The sequence below is a fragment of the Pyxicephalus adspersus genome, chromosome 10 (genome assembly GCF_032062135.1).
Source record: "Pyxicephalus adspersus chromosome 10, UCB_Pads_2.0, whole genome shotgun sequence".
Classification (NCBI taxonomy): domain Eukaryota; kingdom Metazoa; phylum Chordata; class Amphibia; order Anura; family Pyxicephalidae; genus Pyxicephalus; species Pyxicephalus adspersus.
The window spans coordinates 14378472-14400126 of record NC_092867.1 but is presented as its reverse complement, the minus strand read 5'-3'; the positions used below and the strand labels follow the sequence as shown (position 1 = coordinate 14400126).

General features: G+C 38.2%; 1 protein-coding gene across 1 annotated transcript in view; it reads right to left on the bottom strand.

Annotated features, from left to right (window-relative positions):
* The window catches only part of MGMT (O-6-methylguanine-DNA methyltransferase), a 221224-nt gene that overhangs the window by 18844 nt on the left and 180725 nt on the right, over positions 1 to 21655 (bottom strand). The window contains exon 3 of the mRNA XM_072424220.1: positions 8360 to 8499. Coding sequence (XP_072280321.1) covers positions 8360 to 8499 — 140 coding nt within the window. The remainder of the gene's footprint in view (positions 1 to 8359; positions 8500 to 21655) is intronic.

The following is a 21655-nucleotide window of genomic DNA, read 5'->3' as shown; positions in this document are numbered from 1 at the left end:
TAGTGATGTATGAATGTATACAGATGTGCATTCATTTGTTTATATCTGCCTGGAGTTTAGTTTTAAGCATTAATGATGAACAGATTTCAGTTTATAGATGTCAGATTTATATTAGTATGACTCTGGAAGCTCTGGGTTACCGTGCTCTGCTCATTGACTTACTGAATACTTTCTACAGTGCTTCTGTACTGGCAGTTATGACTTTCATCTGAACACTCCAAGTCACATTTTACTAGAGGAATAGAGAGTTCTTTTACTCGACTCCATCCCATTAATATCAGGATTTACAATATTAATAATATTAGTGACAGGCTGTACACTTCATTCTGTCTTACCTGGAAGTATAATTTAAGCAAGCAGAATGTAAAATCTGGCTATTACTGCTAACAGACCACAAAAGACATCTTATTTGAGTAACAGAATAATCATTTATGAAGGCCTCGGACTAATCAGGCAGGCATTCTCCGTCTCCCATGAGTCCCTCCTGATTTCTGTTTGATCCTCCTATACAATCCTAATGAGATTTTTAATTGAACTTTATGGGTACCCTTTGAGGCCCGCAGACCTCACAATCAATCTTGAGTGCTGTAAACTATTTGAAGTTTTTCTTGCAAAAGGTGAGCCACCCTGCATGTCCTTGGCATAATTTGTTGAGATGCTGCTTCTAGCTGCGGCTGCGGGCACCTTTTCCACCTTCTCATAAAGTTGAAGGTCACTGTATGAATTATACGCGACGATAGAACTACAAAGGCAAACTTGTAGACAGTGTACACCGCGAATTAGGCATCACCCTGACAACACTTGACAGAAAATATGGATTTTTAGCTATTTAGTCAGGGGAAAAAAAAGCAGTCATATTTTCTGCTTTGTCTTTAATGCTGAAAGTAAGCTACCAAAGAGGAGATTTTATACTTTAAAGAACAACTCCAGATAATTTTTAATAAACACCCCCTGATTTACTTGTATTTCTTAGGAAATCAGCAATAACGATCAATAATCTATCAGTATTCTAAGCTGCTACATGCCAACTTAAAGTTAAAATATGTATGCCAATGGGTGGATGAGGGAAGGTTCTTTTTTTTGCATCAACCAGTAATACGGTTTTGTGCAAGTCCAGCCAACCCCTTTTAGCTAGGTGCAACACCCGTAACTTTTCAGTAATCACTAAGCTGTTTTTGGGTGGTTACTGAAAAGTTGGGTCACAATACTAGGGCTGCCACCAGCCCACAGGTTTTTTCCCACCCAGCTAAAAAATGTATGGGAAGGAATACCGAAGGGTTTTTAGGAACTGGCTTGCACATTCTAATACCTGCTCATTATTCGGACTCATTAATGCAAATATATTATATCTTGCCATACAGACACAACTATGAGGTTCCAAGATCCTCATGACTCCCACACACAGAGCATGGGCATTTAATTTTTGTAATGAATGGTTGCAGGCATTTAATGGGCTCGTTTTTACTCTTGGCACAGATATGTTAAGAGTTGATGCCAAGCTAGGACCAAAAAAGGTTCACAAACCCTTCACTTTTAACCAGACTGTACATGGTCAGACCTGAAATACAGATCCTTAACGTTTAAGAAGAAATCTATAACTAAGTAATATTTGAAGAGGAAGACAGATCTGCCTGTGTAAACTTTCCTATCACCCAGAAAATTCTCCTCTCCTCTGGGTTTGCATTGACTTGGGTCTCCTATGCAACTTAATACATTTTAAATTACTTTACTATCAGGTTTTTGTCATTTGCAAGGATTCCATTGCTTCTTACCAGACAATGCTTTGTAAAGATCTTAAAACCTTATAATGAAAGGAACAAATCCTGGTTATATCTATACAGATATTTGAATATTAATTTTTTTCTTTATATATTGCAGGTTCTTGTTTTTGGAGTCCCAGGTTCTGATTGTACATAACTGCATCAAATAAAAGAATTTTGTAGTTCCTTACATTTTTACTTAGATTACAGATGCACAAATGTAAAAACTGCCATTGACTATAATAACGCAGATTTTACTATGAATTTTCAGTGTTGTTTTACATGCACCTGAATACATACCGTATTTTTCGGCGTATAAGACGCACTTTTTCTTCCCCAAAACTGGGGGGGGGGAAAGTGGGTGCGTCTTATACAGCGAACACAGTTTTTAAAAATAATTAAAATCTCATACTCACCCGATCCCGCGATGCTGCGTGCTTCTTCTCTCCTCTCCTCCTGGCTGCAGCGCGTGTCTCCTCCTCCTCCGAGCGAGGAGAAGCCAGAGTGATCAGAAGGGGATAAATTGGCACATGAGTGATCAGAAGGGGAATAATCTTTCAGAATCTTTTTTTTCTAGATTTTCCTCCTTTAAAATTCTTATTTCGGCGTCTTATACGCCGAAAAATACGGTAAGTGTGAAATCAGCACCAGCACCTACTGAGTTCAGAGCTCCAAAGCTAAAGGATGGTGGGGATGTTAGTTTGATTTTACCTATGGGGAATTTTTACTTGTGAACCATTTCAACCATCATACCTTAAAGCTCTCTACAAATCCTCTGAAGAATCCTGTATGTGAAACGCGCTGGAAAGAGATATTATATTTGCATTATTTAATCAATCGGGGGCTCCTTTTTATACATATAAGGTACCACTGTCCATGAAGCTTGAAATGGGAGTAAGCAATCTATATTTATATTTACACTTTACAGATATAGTATACAGATATATCTGTATATATTTACAGATAAGTGAATGCCAATTTATTTCACCACAACTTTATATCTATTTAAAAACACAATATGAGCTACATTTGCCAGAACCAAAACCCCAGCTTTCTCTGTCTCTTCTTTTCCAAGTATGAAAATGTTTACACAGAATTAAAGCTAAACACCAGGCTTAAAACCAGCTTTGTGCTGCTGCAGATTTGGTGGCCTATGTAGAGGCAGCAATAGCCAGCATAAATAAAAGGCCCGGGCAACTGTGTTATGCCTAGCAGCTAAGGGTCCCTAGGCCAGGCCCATGTGGCTTCCATCAGCATGCTATTGGACACTGAAAGAGAAGTAGAAAGATTAGTTCATCCCTCACTTGTTCTCTCATTTTCTTTTAACATGTTAATTGGCACCATAGAATATAACCATATTAGTAAAATCTGTTCTTGATTTCTATTGTATTCACCAATAAAAACGTGCTCAACATTCACACTTAAAGTAATATTTTTTAAAATGCAGACTGAGTACAAATAAACCATGTTACCTATGTAAATATATTTATCTGCCAGTGCAGTTTCCATATAAATTTAATGCCATTTGTATATCATTATACCAAACTGTACATAGATAAGCTAAAAGAATGACACGCAGATTACAGCATCATCATACAACATAAAGGAAGAGCAGACAATTCTTGCAGAATAACAATGCAGGTTAGTGTAAAGAGGATGTGTAATTGCTGTCTGGTAGAATATACCTAACTCTGCCCTGAGGCTGCGGAGCTGCAGCAGCTTCCAGACGACGGGAACAGCGGGCTGCAGAGTGAAGTTCTCTGCTTTCCTGTTAGCAAGGATGAAAATTGTACAATAAAGCTATAGCAATTTGTTTTTTAAGCACAGGTTCCCCAGTATAGGGATGGTGCGCTGCTTATGGTCAATCTTATTTCAGTTTTTCTCTATCCCTCGGTGGTAGTATAAAAAATTTGTGTGCGCTAATATAATGCCACAGTTTGATTATATTACAGACTTTGGATCTGCTTTAAGGGAAAAGAAGGAGCTCCTTGCACATTCCCTTACTTACAGTTTGCAGTGGAAAAAAAAAGTCGCTAACGCTATAAAGTAGAAATGTTTTATTTATACAGTAATAATATTACAAAGCATTCCACAGGACTTCCAGGTACATTACAATTTAAATGTGTAGTCACAGGTTCCTAATTTAACTGTTTCCATACCAGAACAGAAAGCATGATCCGAAGAAAATTTTAAAGGAAAGAAACCTGGAACTGTAATCCTCAGTTTCTTACAATCATTAGATGAATACAGTATGTGCCATTTAGAAACATTTACTAATGGAATAAAGGCTCCTGTAGATGGACTTTGGGCTTGTGTCGATGGCACAAGCTTGATATGCTTCTGAAATAATTCAGAATTCATTGATAGGTGAATAACCTGCCGCTGACCCCCTTCTGACCTGCATTTTATCAGTTTCAAGCAATGCTTGTATTACCATAGAAGGTTTTGAAACTTTTATCACTTGTATGGTACCAGCCTGTTGACACATGCCCTTTGTTCAGAAGATGGAAGTAAAGCCATGTCAAACATTGCCTATAAAAGCACATTACAATGTCATAAAACCCCCAAAATTCACACTTATATTCCTTTTTATTGTTCCGTTTGTATAGAAAAAGTAAGGGTTGGAAACTCCGTCAGCTTTTCATTGCTGTGTGTAACCCCGTTTTATGCATAGACACTGGGGCAAGAAGTGACCAGTGTACTTCTAATAGGGATAAAAAAATCAGGGATATGTTCGGAGATGTATCAGGTTTTATTGTTGTGTGTATCTCCAATGAAGCAATTCCTTTTTGCTATCTTTATGGAAACCCAAGCGATATAAACAAATAAAAAGTCTGACAAGAGGTCCCAACCCTAAAAAAACAATTGTTAGGAATGATGTTGGCCCTTAAGACTTTTTTCATGTATCATTATGCATTGTTTCATGCATTATGTTTGCAATTTTTGGTAGTTTTATTTTTTGTGGGGGTAAAGGAAGGGACAGGATGTTATCTCTGCATCTTCATGTATTAAACATTGCCTTTCACAGAGAGACTATATGGATAGAAGGGCTATATGATGATGCAATACTGACAGCAATTTCATCAATTGCACACCAAATGAAAAAACATTTCTGCTCCTCTATCAACAATAATCATGTATTCACATAGATTTATGTCTGATAGAAAGTAAATTCTTCCAAGAAATTCTTGAAGCACTGAAGAGTGTTCCTTTAGCTTCTGTTTGGCTTGTGTTGTTATAGGTTGTCTGGTGTGGGCCGACAAGTAGCTTAGTGAATTCCAATGCTGCTTGTGACAAGAGTTGGCTGAAGACTTGCGCTGTTCTATCCAATAGCCAACATGACAATTGTGTCTTTGATTACAACATTTTAGGTCAGCATGAGACATTTTTCCTTTGTTGCCTATTAGTCCTACTTGTTGCTTGCATGCAATTAGAAAAACTGTCTTTATAGTTGCCCTGTCGCCACAGTGAATGTTGAAAATAGCTGAAATGTCAGGAGATAGTGGTTGGTTTCTAAGACAAAGATTGGTAAGTAGTACCAATGGCAGAAAAGCACATGGTGCCTGTGATGGACACTGTCACCATCTTGGTAACTGCATTCTGAGCCCCATCCTTCCTAAAACCCAACCACAAAATCTAATTCTCTACACTCTAAATATCCACCTCCAGTCAGATTTCAGAGAAGGCATTTCCAATGAAAGGTCTATTTCAGCCTTCTACAGGTAACAGCTTTTTATTAATGACACATTCCAGGTAATTAGGTGATTTAAAATGATTTCTCAACTTTGAAAAATTTTTATAAAGGAACTAAAGGGTGTTTCTGTCTATTTGCCTGGAGCTGTATTTTAATAATAGTACTATATATGAGGAGTGTCTGTCCTGGCTTTCCCTGGCACAGGCACTTTTACGTTAATCCTTTGTTAAACCCTTTGCACTTTCCTTGTGGGAACATATGCAAGGCTCTTTTGTGCAACAAGCATGGCAGCTCTCCAGCATCTATATCCTTCACCGCTGGAAGCTGCCCATTGGACTTAGACATTTTCCACTCTGGGTATGTGGGTCAGCTCAATGCCAGCATTCCTTGGTGAGTCACACATGTAAAATGGACAGTGTATCGATGCATTGGCCTCATGCTGCCACCCATGTGTGGCCAAGTTTACTTTTGTTAAGATCTCAGACCGGGGCTAAGCAAAAAAAGAGCTTACAGAATGTGTGACTGAAATCTGTCAACAATTAAAAATAATTGAGGTGGAATGCGGTCTGACTTGTTAGGGTGGCACAAAAGGTGGCAGAAGTGACATAAGACAGAGATGGGAAAATAAATCATTCCAATAACTATAACAGAACAGCCCACCAAGGGTTAAAGTCAGCTTACATCATTATAATCCCCCCATCTAAAACTAGGCTTATTTTAGTGCGGACAGCTAAGAAAAACTACAAGCAACAAGGAAAGGAAAACAGTGAACTGATAATGCCATTCATTAAACCTGCAGCTGTGCTGAAGTTACAAATTCCACTTTTTACCTTTCAAGAAAACCTGTCCTGGTAGGACTATGGAAGCCACCATTGCTGACTTAGTTTTAAATTAAAACTGCAGAGTGAGTTGTCCTAACAAGCTTCCACCTAAAGTAAACAGCAATCAACTCCAGGTACCTACAGTTAGGTCCTTAAATATTTGGACAGAGAACATTTTTCTAATGCCATCACACTGCCCTGCCATGTTTTACAGATGATATGGTATGCTTTGGATCATGAGCTGCTCCATGCCTTCTCCATACTTTTTTTCTTGCCATCATTCTGGTGAAGGTTGATCTTGGTTTCATCTGTCCAAAGAATGTTTTTAGCAAAGTCCAGTCTAGCCTTTCTATTCTTGAGGCTTATGAGTGGCTTGGACCTTGCAGTGCACCCTCTGTATTTACTTGCATGCAGTCTTCTCTTTATGGTAGACTTGGATATCGATACGCCTACTTCCTGGAGAGTGTTGTTCACTTGGTTGGCTGTTGTGAAGGGGTTTCTCTTCACCATGGACATTTTTCTGTGATCATCCACCACTGTTGTCTTCCGTGGACGTCCAGGTGTTCACCAGTGCTTGCCACTCCTAATTTTGTAGCAATTTCTAGGATGTTTTTTTTTGCAGCTTAAGAATGGCTTGTTTCACCTGCATGGGGAGTTCCTTTGACCGCATGTTGTCTGTTCACAGCAAAATCTTCCATATACAAGCACCCCCCCCCAAATCAACTCCAGGCCTTTTATCTGCTTAATTGATAATGATATAACGAAGGAATTGCCCACACCAGCCCATGATATAGCTTTTGAGTCATTGTCCAATTACTTTTGAGCCCCTGAAATGAAGTGATTGTGGGAAAAAAAGGCTTTAGTTCCTCACATTTTATGCAATCTTTTTGTTCAACCCACTGAAATAAAGCTGAAAGTCTGCATTTCAACTGCATCTGTGTTGTTTCATTTAAAATTAATTGTTGTAATGTACAGAACCAAAAAAAAGTTGTCTCTGTACAAATATTTATGGACCTAACTGTATTTGGTCACCTTCCATGGAGCATCTGGAAGTCCAAGAAAAATGTTGAAAAATTAGACGCATTTAGCAGGAAGGCCTTTTCATTGCATCAGTTATCAGTCAGAATATTCATGTTTGCTGCAGGGTATATGTGAAAAAGTTACTTGGAAATAGAAAATGAACTAGTTTAGTTAGTAATACAATTATGCATTTTGCAATATGGTAACAAAGCTAATGGACACACAGTTTAGGGCTGAATAAAGAACCCAAGACCCAAAGCTTTAAAGAAATTTGGATCAATAGTTTCCTGAACAGTTTCTCATTGGTTCAGAAACACCAAGAATACAACTCAGTCATGTTACAAACTTCTGATATGAAGCGTCCAGTGGCTAATGAAACAACAGGATATGCATGAAAAAACAAAAAACAAAAAAGACTTTGAAATCTACTCGTATAATAGCTATCTGTGTGTTTACATGTGACCAAATGTTTATTACTGTCATGATAGCACCAGGGTCAACTTTCCTTTTTGATTAAAGCTTGCAACTTGCATTGTATACCACATAAAAGTTCACAAGAACGCAACTCAGGCAATTCACATATTGTAAGCTTTCTTTGATCATGTTCAGAGCAGTAGACAAATGTGGAATCTGGGCATCCTTACCTTGTCATGAAGTCTTCTGATTACCTCCAAAAAATGTTTAATTACTAAAATAACCAGATGGCCTAACCAGTGGTATTCATGCCAGCTTACAGCCCATGCAGAAACCCGCATATTACTGCAATGCCTGTATTCCCAGGTGGTTCCACCATAAGTATAAACAGGTAAAGTCTAAAGCACAGATTCAGGTTAATAAAATCCTCTATGTAGTTTGTGTGGTCTTACCTCAGTAATCATTTAGATCATATCCATGAAGGTAGACATTTATTCATCTGCTATTAAATTAAGGTGATCAGACTAATAAAAGTAGGAAATAAAAAATGTGTATGGCTAGCCTTAGACCACCATTTGGTACAAAACGTTACACATGGTAATGCACATTTCTCTGAGATAGCAAACTGGTTACTGCTGGTTTTTACTTACTGGGTTGCTTCTCATTGCTCCTCCAATGGCTCTCACAGCATTTGCATTCCCTACAACTTCAGCCAGCCCCTTGTAGGTAATGGTCTCTCCCATTTTCACTTTCTCCTGCAGTGCCAGCAGCACAGTTTTGGTCAAGGAGTCTGAAACGGAACACCGTACATGTTTAGGTGAAACTCAAAGATAATCCATGAAACGTTTATAAAGTTTGTCATACTTGTTGAAGACCCTTGTCCAAATCTGGTATGAAGAAATGGAGATGGGCCACTCAAGGATGATTGGCGAAATATTTCTTAAGACTAGTGCTGGGTTGACGATTCTGCCTTAACACAATACTACTCATACAATATTGATGTAAGCTTATACAATATGAAATATAACTATACTATAAATATTAATATAACTATATACTACGCAATGTGTGCCTTTCAGGTCAGTTTAGGTGACAACAATGATTTTTTTGGCTATCTGTGGGGGTGACATTCTTCCCAATGACTAGCAATGTAAGATGTTCTTCCTATAGACCACCACATTATTGCACTGTGAGCTTTGGATACTGTTATTATTCTTAGAGGTTCCCTGAGGACCTGAAAGGTATTCCAAAGGCTCCATTAGAGAAAAACAGCTTCACTGAGGGAAAAATTGAGTCACTTGGCCTGATTTAAAAAAGCTATGCAGGGCTGGAAAGGATACACTTTTATCAGTGAAGCTGGGGGATCCAGCAAACCTGAAATAGATTTTTTCAAAGTAATTTGCTGGCAAATGTTTTGAATACTGAACCAGATCCATTCCAGGTTTGCTGGATCACCCAGCTTTATTGATTAAAGTGTATCCTATCCAGCCTTGGAGAGCTTTAATAAATCAGGTCTACTGACTGAAGAAGCAGTTTGGATAGGCACCGAAACGTCTTCAACATTACAAAAACAAGTATAGCTGAATGTGACCAACTACTACTAGATATTCAATAACCGGGATAAATGAAAACCTCCACAGTCACAGGTGTATTCCCTGACTCCCTGGACCTAACAGCACTTAAATCCTCTGCCCCTGTAATTATATCATTGAAAGATGTATTTTAAGAAGAAGTCTAGACTATATAGAAGTCATATTACCATTGAAGCAGTTACGGCTAATAGTGACAGTCCTAAACACTCCTATCTTTTGGCATGGAAACATGGTAGATGCAGTCATCTAATGAGTGGCTGTCTGTAACATCATCTTAAAACAACGGACATTTTGATATGTGAACAAGTACATTGTGGTTTGACTGTCATACGCTGACTGTGAAGGCAGCTTGTTACACAATAGATGGGGTTTAAAGGCACTTCAAATAACTTTTCATTTTACAGCTTGAGTAGACAAATCTTTACACACATCAAGAAGTGTGATTTGTGGGCTGCTCAGAATGATTTATGTCAGTGAAGACATGTGTTTCCTTCCTTCCACTATATAAATCCAGGGAAGTCTTTGATAAAGCTGCACATGATATGCTTGGCTGCCAGTCAGCTTATTTTAATACTCTACATACATGACCACATTCTCACAACCTCAAGGTAGCTTTTACCTGAAATATTGTCTGCAGACATTGTACGTATCCCTACCTAACATCTATTACCAATACCAGCTTATTTAACACATCAGATTCTGAGTGCTTGATGGAGTATGCTGAAACAAGTTCATCATTTGCATTGTAGGAAACATTTAAATTAAGCATATAATGTAGGTTGCCCATACCAATAAGACTGGCACATTTTGTAAATGACTGTTGCTTCCTCAGGCATTGGATAGGCAAATCCCTTTGTTAGGTTATGATGTTTTCCTTACTTCGAGAATCTAGGTATACTCACCTAAATCTTCTGTTCAGGGCCCTGGACAGAATGCTACTGAGTGCAATGAAATGCTAATCCAAAGTTGCAAATGCTCCCTCACTGGTTCATCCCACAAATATCATCACTGTCAAGTTCCACTCTTATTTAGAAAGGCTAGGCGACCATTAGGAACTACTCACATCACAGGAACAAGAAAAGAGGACCCCACTCATGACTGGTAAATCACATGGCTGTGACTTTACCATTATAACCTCAGTACGTTGTACTACTTTTAAGAGATTTAACACGCCAACTTGCATTGGGAATACAGAACTTTCACTACTCAAAGATAAAAAATTCAAAAAAATTATTTCACATATATCCTTTTTTTATTTCTTATTCACATTTACTCCCATCCTATTGTGTGTGAAATTCACCCACCTACTAGATTGTAAGCTCCTCGGGGCTGGGCCCTCTCCTCCTGTATCACTGTCTGTATTAGTCTGTCATTTTCAATCCCTATTTAATGTACAGCGCTGCGTAATCATGTTTAATAATAATAATAATAATAATTTACAGACCAAACTGTCCAGCATGATTACCACCCCTGGCAATGTCAGTGTTTGCCTCCTCCCACTGCTATTACTTTTGATGCTTTATCTGTATGAAAAAAAATTATACATACAATTCATGAAATATTAGCATTACATGTATTGACTGCACACAGTGCAAAGCATAAGAGGTTAGCACTCTGGACTTTGCAGCATTAGGTCCCAGGGTTGAATCTCAGCCAGGACATGGAGTTTGCAGACTCTCCCTATTATTGCATGGATTTCCTTCTAGTACTCCTGTTTCCTCCCACATTCCAAAAACATGCAGTTAGGTTATTTGGCTTCCCCTCAAAATTGCCCTTAGACTGTATAAAAGATATACAGAGAGAGAAAGACTTTGGTAGGACATTAGATTGTGAGACCTTTAAAATGACCTGTGAGCTAGTGATATTACTATGGACTTTGTAAAGTGCTGTGTTAAATACAGGATAATAATAATAATACACATGTACAAGTTTGGATGTGCTTAATCATTCATACCTTTGATTGACATTAACCAGCATTTCTGATTCATCCACAGAAGATCAGAACCAAACAAATGAACAGTCTCTCATGATTGGTGGGGTCACAGACAGTATTAAAACAACAGTAGTTCTAAACTTTAATCATTGTATTCAAACCTATACATAAAAACAAAGGTTTTCCAGATCAGTTACTTAACATACAGATATTTTGCTACCCTACATAGTATGTCACTGAAATATTTAAGTGTACACTTGTGGACATGAGAGGTATTCTACTTTTTTTTTTTTGTATTCTAGTTTTACATTTGTACTAGGAATATTTGATAGGATAATGCATTCCCACTTTCTGAGTTTCAGACCCTCTTCACAGGCTGTTTTTGGATACAAGAATGAATTTCATAATTCTTTGTTACCACGTTCATTGTTACACTAAACAACAAGCACCATTGTAAGTTTTCAGTAGGCTACATGCACCCCTGGTGTTTGGTACTGTCGTGTTCGGTACTGTCTCCCTGATACATGCACCCCTAGTGTTCGGTACTGTCTCCCTGATACATGCACCTTTAGTTCAGACTACTAGGGGCCAGGCTGACGTGAACATTGAAAAATGTAACTTTTTATTATACATGATGCTTTAGAAAGCAAAATTTTATCTAGGTAAGGTTTATATCTGCTACCTGGTGAATTTAATAATTGCGACCCCAAGTATCACATGCACAACATACATGCAGCACATGTATAAATGCATATATAAAATAGTCATTGAACTCTCATACTTTCAAAGTTACTGAAGTTTGCCGGAAGGGAAGAGTGCACTTTTCATGTGGGTTAAGTGAGTGCAAAAATGACTTGAGACTGCAGGGAATGATAATCACTTTGTTAGGGAGAAAAATATGTTTAGTCTTTTAATATTATAACATTAAGCAAATTAAACATAAGCATAATCCAGGTGATACCAGAAGAAGGTCACCAAAGAAATTAACTTTTTTGTTCATTAATTTACATGGATTAGCAGAGGGCAAAAAGATAGGAAATCTGCTCTAGTTTTTCCCTATGATAGAATTTCAAACCCTGTGCTGTACTGTGGCGGTAGGTTGACGGTGGGGTTAATCAGTCTGATTTGTCCTTTTAATTGCTTTCTATTCAAAGAAAATTCATTAGGTAATGTTCTCTTCAAAATTCATGAATCAATTTAACTGGAGAAACCACATTAACGGCTTTGGGATCATTAGCACAAGTATCCACGTTCTTCCTTGATTGCTGGAAGAATTTCCTTAGGCAAACACCGCTTCTTCTTACTGTGATTTCAACCTAAAGAGCAACTCTGTTCTAATTTAAAGAAAAAAGAAAAAACTATACGGTCACAAATTAAAGAGTTTTGAAATGATCACCAGTAGTTATAAAAGCTAACATTTTTTTGGTGGCTCCCTGAAAAAATAGCCTTTTCCCATCTTATTCACTTTACATAGTTACGATTCCACATATCTGGAAAACCCACTCAATCCCTACGCATCATAGGGAGGGAGTTTTTATCCTAGTTTAGATATGATCAGCTATGACATAATGATGGGAAAAAATGGACAAGCTAATTATTTATTTTACTTCAGCATTTTGTATTTATCATTTATTTTATATTTCTTTATTTTTTTAAAAGGTAGATGTTTTTTACAATTGAACTAGGGTAAATTAAATGGTCATGCAATCAGTGCTTTGCAAATTTCATATTCTCTCCTAATGCAGGCGTGAACACCCATTGCATTAAACCAGCCTATTCCTCTTGAATCAGCTGTAAATGTATTACAGCACACACAATTAAATGCTGCACAATTTCTTTAATGCAGCGTACTACTATGCACCTCTATGCATTTAAAGTTCTATACAAACTGAATAGTGCACTGCAACACACGGATATTGATGCATTATCAAAATGTAATAGTATAGATGGGGGCTGAATTACCTTTTTTATGTAAGCTATATTTATACTTTGGGTTAAAAAATATATCAATTTTGAATGTACATTTTATTTGTTAACCATTCTGTTGTGTTCTTTTTTATGTACAGAAAAAGGAAAAAAGTAGGTAATGTAGGTGCAGAGTTACAATTGTGAGTTAGACAGCTAAGCGCTTTAGTTTATTAAAATCATCAGCCCACCATCATTTTTGTTAGAGGATCAGTATTAGCAACCTACATGTTTCCTCCAGGAAAGTTTCTTAAAGAAAAATAAAAAACAAACCTCCAACTTTCTCAAGTTTTTTAACACGGAAGAACCACTTAAAAAGAACTTTTATGTTTTCAAGGATCCCCTTCTAAAATTACTAAAATTCTACAGCTCCCAGTTTATTATTGCGGTGGTCAGTTGGAGGAATGCCTCTTACATTGCTAGGACCTATGAGGTATTGAATAGGTCACAGCCCTTAGTTAGGAACAGAAGTGATGTGCATTAAACCTCTGCATCCAATCAGATTTCAGTTTATGGAGGATGTATTCATTACATAACACTTATATCCTGCAGAAAGGGAATGATTAAAAGAAAAAACAGGTTGGGTCAGCTATATATAAACAGTACTCAGTTGAGTTCCTAAAAGGAATTATGTACTGGCAAGCGAACTCACATTTCACAAATGTTACCTATTCCAAGCAAGTATTTTTATAAAGTAATTAGCAGCAATTTAGATGCCAGCGATGTGTTTTCTCTATGTTCTAGCAGCGTACAGAAGTACTAACAGGCTGAAATAGGCGAGAGTTTTTCTCTTTCAGGGGGACTGAAAAGGGAGTCTGAACTCAGCAGGGTAGCTGGAATTAGACTTTAGGAAACCTGTAAGACTAAAATGAGAAGTCTGTGCAAACTTAACTGGAGCATGAAACAGTTACAGGAAGGTGGGGACTGGTTCCAAAAACCATCATTCAAGAGGAGAGTTACCAGAAGCAGAAACTAAGGCCCGTGTCACTGAATCTAATTTACATAGCAATAGGGCAGATTTAAAAAGTAAGCAGCTCGAGGAGAGAGCATTATTGGAAAGGGATTGCAAGCGAAAAGGGAACTCTGGCATAATGTAATCATGTACTAACAACAAAAAAAAGCAAAGGTGACACAAAGGTGTCAGTGAACCACAATGTATTGTGAATGAAATTATGAAATTATGCACTATTGAGAAAAAAAAGAAAATATATATAATATACATTAAAAAAAAAACCTCTCTGCTTTAGACAGGGACAGTGGTGTCACTTTTGCAATAATCTCAATCAAATTAGTCAGAAGAGCTCAAGGATGAAGTGAAGAAAGAAGAAGATGGAGGCATCCTGTAAAGAAACAGAGACAGGTGAGTAACGGGAGGTTTTTTTTGAACTTTAAAGATGGAGCGTTTTTATTTAGCATTTGTCCTTTGGCCCCCAGCACAACCCTGAGCTAGGTGGGGAGGGTGCCTGATAAACCAGTACTTCTAAAATTACTAAAAAAAAAGTATACTTTTACCTAATACATATTTAATAACTGTAAATGTCTGCCAGATTTTTCTTCGGTTTCAGTTTGTGGATCCACAGCAGGCATACAACAGAGGTTTAGGTGTGCTTTTCAAGCTCTCAGTCATGTGTATGCTGATCAATAGTTTTGTTATTAATCAATCATTACATTTGTGTTTTTTCCTGTATCAATTGAAGGTGCTTTGCTTAGCTAGTCATTGAGTGTGCTCAGATATGTCTAAAAGGTTTTGTGGAATTGTATTCTGTAAGATATGGGGGGAAGAATGAGGTAGCTACAAAAAAGTTTTAATGACATTAACTTTATAGATCACTTTGAGTGAGGTTGATGGCACAAGATGTTTATCGAGGGCAGGGGTGTCAAACTCTCACCTGCGGGCCAAATCTGGCCTGCAATGTCCTATTTTTTGCGGCTGCATTGAAAAAGAGCCACCACTACAATTCCCGGCATCACTCGTGTCTATAGACCAGCGGGCTCTCTGCCTATACGTGACCCTGAAGTGGACCGTTTTATAGATGCAAGTAATGCCAGCAATTGTTCTAGCGGCCCTACTTCAATGAAGAGGGAGTTCCAGTGGTGGGCCACCCATAAGATTTGACCTGCATTGGCCACGTCTGGCATTTCCAGCACTCCCCTTGGCGACCCATTGTCTTGTGTCATTTAGAGGTGTCTCAGGCTGTGCGTAGCCTGCTGTTATCCAAGTGTATGACGCTGTGGGTGCTGCACAATTTCCATGTTACATTCCTGGCACAATGCCCCAGCTCGGTACCCAAGCTGCTCGACTTCTCTCTATGTTCGGCAGCACATATCTGTGTGAGCAACTATTCTCCAAGATGAAGATGATCAAAACATTGCACAGGAGTCATCTTACTGATGAACACTTTCACTTAATCCTGCGGATTTCCTCAGCTCAGAGCCTGACCCCAAACATTGATGAACTAGCATCCAAGAAGAGATGCCAGGTATCTGGCTTGGACACTGAATAAATGTTTATGTTCTTTATGTACCTTTATGTACTTTTCCTTGCAACTCCAAGGCTTGGACTTGAATGGTTGGATACAAGTAGAGAAAGAGGCATAAGATTTTTCCCTAAATAAAATTTTAAAAAATTCTTATGCCTTCTTTCTCTATTATAGGCTAGTTGTAATACTCACAAAACACAACCAACCACAAAATGGGACAGGATAACAATCCACAAATTTGCTCCACTAGGATTCATGTATCCATGATTAGCATTAAATGTTCCTTTGGACTATGGCAGAAATGAAGGTACAACTGAAATAAGTCACCTCACCTGGAAGGTAGGTGGTTCACATATTTTGCAATGACCTACATAAGGAAAGGTGCACAACTAGATAAAGGCCAAATCCATTACCAAAAGTAATTTTTGGGGTGGACTGAAGCAAGTTCAATCTCCAAAGGTGAGATTTTCCCAACAGAAGCTGCTTCCACATATTAAAATCAGATTCCTAATTTGATTCACATTATTAGGACTCATCAAGGGGACCTATCAAGGGGATTACCTTAAAATGGCTTTCTAATGCCTAAAGTTATGGGCAAATGCAAGAATTCCAGTGGGGAAATCCCATCAATCAACCTAGCAAAAGGTATAAAAGGCAGATATGTGAATAAATGTGCCAGCGGTTATCCCAGTCTAATATTTTGGTTGTGGGCAGAGTTGGCCTTCAAAGAACCATGAGGATCTTGAGAACCTGTGAGCGAAAAGAAGGATTCCCCGATCTTGTAGTATATCTGGTAAATCACTACTCTGTTGACAGTTGCCATGTTTGCTTGAAGCTGGATGTGTTTGGATGTGTCAGGGTTCTGGGAAATGTATTCAGGCTTCACTCTTTCGAAGCTAAACTGGTAGATGCTGACATAGCCGGAATTTACACTAAAGTCTGGCACTCTTCTTTTGGCAGGTAGTGTAAGCAAACAAGAAACGAGGGTTAAGATCAAAAGAATAAAAAAAATCCAACACCCCTAGTCTGGTCTCAAATTTTTTCTGATCTTAATAGAATACTTTCCCAGGGACCTGTGCGAGTTTCACTTTAGTAATGTTTGTTTTTACATCTGAGCACTGGACTCTCACAGATTTACAGCCTCACCTTCTTGGCCTGATTCACAAATGGCATTTTTGGGAATTTCTACATAAGCTCACAGTGGCCAGTTAACACTAAGACTGGCAAGGTAATAAATACTGAAGTTGTACTGTAGAAAATGTTAAACCTGTACAGTTTACAGTCAAAGGGAAGTTTAATGCAGGAAGAAGATGAGTTTCTCCATTAGGGAAAGGTTTTAATGAAAAAGTGTAAACGTTTTGGATAGGGTAAGGGGTACTTGTAATAAGAATAGAACAAGCCTTTCCTCTTGATATTTATAAAATCAAAAGGCACACAAAATGTCACAGTGGTTGTAATGACGAGAAGATATCTCACAACTTGTTTTTTAAATATGAGATCTAGCCATATGGCCAGTCCTCGGCTAGTTAGGGTACTATAAAAAGTTGTTCTGCCTTAATTTAGGGTAATCTCTTTTACAATGCCTATGCTTTGTAGTTTACAAATTCTCTATTTCAGCATTGGGTAATTAAATCCTCACATTAGCTATACATCATCATTCCCCAATGTGATTGATATAAACATTGGCGTGTGTATTGAATGTCTATGCGGTATGAACATTACCATCCCTAACTTTATTAGGTATCTGATGAAGAAATGTTTGCCTTTTTAAGGGAAGCCATATGGTCTGCAACCCCTCTTTCTCCCTGCAGAGTGATGGCAGATGCAAAGTATTGGAACCCAGAGGGTTTCAGAACTAGGCAAGAGATCTAAACAAACACTGTCAGCCCAATAGTGCCTGCATAATTCTACCCATGACATCATCTAGAAGGGACTGGTGGCTTTCAAGGGTTAGGAGCAGCTATCTAGTAAGTAACAAATTACAAGAATTTAGATGGAGTTCGAGATGTTTTCCCTTATTACTAATAATAATAATGTAAGGGACAATATAATCCCCCGTGACACCAATATATGGTACAGGATTGTTGTACTGACACCAATGTAAGGCGCTGTATGCAAAGGAAATACCAGTGGTGCTGCCACAGCAGACAGCATATGTCATTCCACGAGGTATTCCCACAGAATCTGAAAAGATTCTGTAAGGATTCTCATGCACTTTTATCACAGCACAAGAGATTTGTCATTCACTGATAAAATGCAGCTAATTAAAAACATTGATCGTTGGGTCTTCATTATTGATGCTGATTTACCTTGCTAGACGACATGACACGTGCAGATTTACTTCTTAGGTATCTCAAAGCAGGCCCCTTATTAAAGGGAGGTTCCACATTTTACCATAAGCCCTTAACAATCTGGGGTACCAAATGTGGGAAAATACCCCCCAGTGCTGAGGGAAAGCATTGGGCCTGACAATCTAGAGGAAGTGCACATGCTCACTGACCTCTTTTCCTGGCCAGCCAGTCTGCATGCTTGAGTCTGTCATTTAGCAACAAATTTGTGACTAAACCATTATTTATTGTTTTAACTGGCATTGCCTACTTCTGGGAATAGGTAAAGGGTATCTGTGTACGACTATATTCATTTTCCCTGGCAGTAAGGGGAGGAAATACCTGGAAGCCCCCTCTTTAAGAGATGGGTTTCATATTCAGTCATGAACACCCTTCCCCATTTTGCAAAACCAAATGTGGGGAAGAGACCCTGTCCTTCAACACCCCCTCCCAATGTCAAAGAGGGTCATAAGCCCAGGTATGGTATGGGAATTAGGGAAGGGGTGAAATAAGCCTAAAAAATGTTATATAATCTACTTAGCCAATTAAGAAAAAATTTGCTTCCATATAAGCTTATGACTACCAGCCACCGAGAAATCTTCCTGCCACTGATCAATGACTCTCACTTAATATTTTCTTACAACCACCAAAAAACGGATGTGTGCTATGTTTGCCACATTTCATCATGTTGCACCCTGCTTGTCTTTTTATGGTTTTAAGTGTCTCTCTTTCCGAAGTTCCAAAGTCAGAAGTATGTGTAAGTAATATGAGCCTGTGGGATGTAGAGAACTAACCAGACTTTACAATGGGTGGCAAGCAAAACATTAGGCACAGGGCACCATTTAACACAAGAACAATCCTAATTGGTAGTGCACTTAGTGCTATGACAATTGTGACAAATAATAAATGCTTAATCCTTTTTATGGTATGTAATGTAGGAAAAACATCAAGGCTGAATTTTACTCATTAAAAATGTAGCTACCAGCAAAAGTAGTGAAAGCAATTATTGAACTGCTAATACTACCGAGGGAGTGGTGGATGGAGAAACAAGGGGAGGTGAAATATAAGCAGATTAAACTTCAGTTTTAATCTGATTTATGTGTAATTCACTGAATTCTTGATATTGCAAGATCCTCACATATGCTCCTAGGTGAAGTGTCTGGCTCAGAGAGGTCAGGTTGGTCTGATCAGACACACCAAGGAGCTTACAATGGGCAGGCTGAGAATATCCAGCCTGTATTGTCACATGCCTCAGAAACTGGTGTTCCCCGAGCACCAAAATGCCAGCTTCAATGGGAATTTAAATCTTGGTCTGGTCTGGTGCACATCATCTGCCAAGATGAAATTTTCACTGCAGGGTATCAAACAGAATATGGCACAGAAATCAAAATTTTTCTCTGTGAGGGAAAAAAAAACATTTTGCTAGCTAAACATCATGGCTTTTCTGCTGTCTGCTCATGAAGCCTCTGGTGATTTGAGAAACCCTTCTCTTCATGAGTGAGCTGTGCAGATAAAAACATAATCCCACTTCTGCCCATTAGGTACACCTTTTTATAACAACGAGGTTAAAATAGCGGTTGGGTTGCAGGAATAAATGACTAAAAGGAGGAACATGTTCTTAGCAATTATGATGTACCGTTGCTTAAATAGCTTATCCGCAGATTACCTGACAGAAATTTTCCACCTCTTACATGTTTTCTCTCCCAACATACATAAAGCAGCCAAATAGCTCAGTAAATCTTCCTGTTAAAATTAGTCTTGGACAGAGGCGAGAGATATGTATGCACATACTTTTTCCATGATATTCCGTACAGCTCCTAATACTTTGCTGGGCCGTGTTTCACCTGCTGCTTTGTGTTCGGTCTAAGTATAGTTTTCTGCAGAGATACAGACAGCCCCAGCACAAATAAAGGGATAGATACATAAATACTAATTACTTCTCCCTATGCAGTCACTTCAGTCCCTTGTGAGACCGTCTCATGCAAGTCCCCTTCTCCGTCTGCTTATTCCTTTGAGTAATGGCCTCAGACAACAATACCAAAGTCCTATTTGTAGGCTATTGGTATGGTTTTTGTCACCAGCATTGTTCTAGTATCAAGCCTTATAAATCCATCAGTGGCCTCCAACATGGTTTACATGTCACGGGATAAACTCCTGCAAAGCAAGAAGTGGTGGGATTACATGTTTAATATGTTCTTTAGTGTGGGACACAACATGATGTCTGGGTTGCCTTAAACCTGTAAGATCCCTAACACATACACATTTTTTAAACAATTGATATAACTAAAGCATACCTGGAAACAACTGGATCATGCAAGAGTGCTTCTGACATGTTAAAAAGTCCCAGCTAATCACCTGCTTCTATTGTGCAATGGAAAAGACAACAAAAAATTACTGGATTTGAAGTTGGAAAATTGTGAAAGTTTTGTTTATCCTGAGTGTAATATTCTCAACTAAGTTGGTAGAGATAAAACATGTCCTTCTTAGTAACAAATCTGCCTCAGGATGACTACACACAATAGACAAAGGATTCAGGAGTCACCTGTGAAAACCTGACTGTGTTAGTATTATATTGGGTGTGAAGAGCTCTTTACTGACTATTCTTATATCATAAAATCTACATATGACATTCTTTTTCCTACACAGTTTTCTTCTATAGATTGCTCATGCACCACTAAACAACATAAACCAAGTCCCACAAAGGATCAAGGAAAGCTCTACAACCATGTGGAGTTACATGCAAACTACTTTTCTGTGTATATTGATGGGTTTACATGTTTCAGTATGACACCTAAGATCATTAAAGCAAAATGCCAAATTAGAAAACACTGATAAAAAACCTGTGTAGACAGAGATATGCAGATTGGCATTACTAACTTGTTTTTTCAGGAGCAAGAATCCCAATAGGTTTACCCATACATATAGGTAGACAGTGAATTTGGTATTCTAGCCAATATCTAATTCCTCCTTTCCTCTTCACGTTGCTCAAGTAGCCATACAAACTTCCAAATGTGAATCTTGACAGGAAAACCCTTGGAGCAAACCTGTTGCCACAAAAAATGCATAAAACTTGCATTGCAAAGCACAGTCATTTATACTTTTCTTTAAAGCCTTTTGAAGACCTAAACACTGGAACAGTTCATCATGCAGACATTTCCCAGCTCATTTGGTTATGTTCCTGACCCATTCCATTTTAAAGGTTTTCCAGTGGTTGCTGAGACACATCATGGACTAATTCTCCCTCACAAAGGGTAAACCAGGATCCGGGAGCTGGTGAGATGCGAAAAACACAGCTTCCTTGGTTTGGAAACTTTTGGGGTACACTACATGGAATCAATGAAGTGGTGGTTTTACAGGTTTAATATGCCTTGGGTGTGTTTTATGTTTGTCCTTTACAGCTCAATGGACTCAAAAAACAAATTGACACAACGGATTCAAGCAAAACTTGCGCTTGAAAGAATATGGGTTTATATAGAGGTTTAACACTTATGGGTGTTAAAAAATTAAGCATGACCTAACGATAGTTTGCATTTTCATATACACCATGTCATATATATATAAATATATATTTACTGAGAGGAGGAGATTTAGTACATGTTACAAAGGTAGATACTAGGTTATTTCTGAAATATGCGCACACACACACACA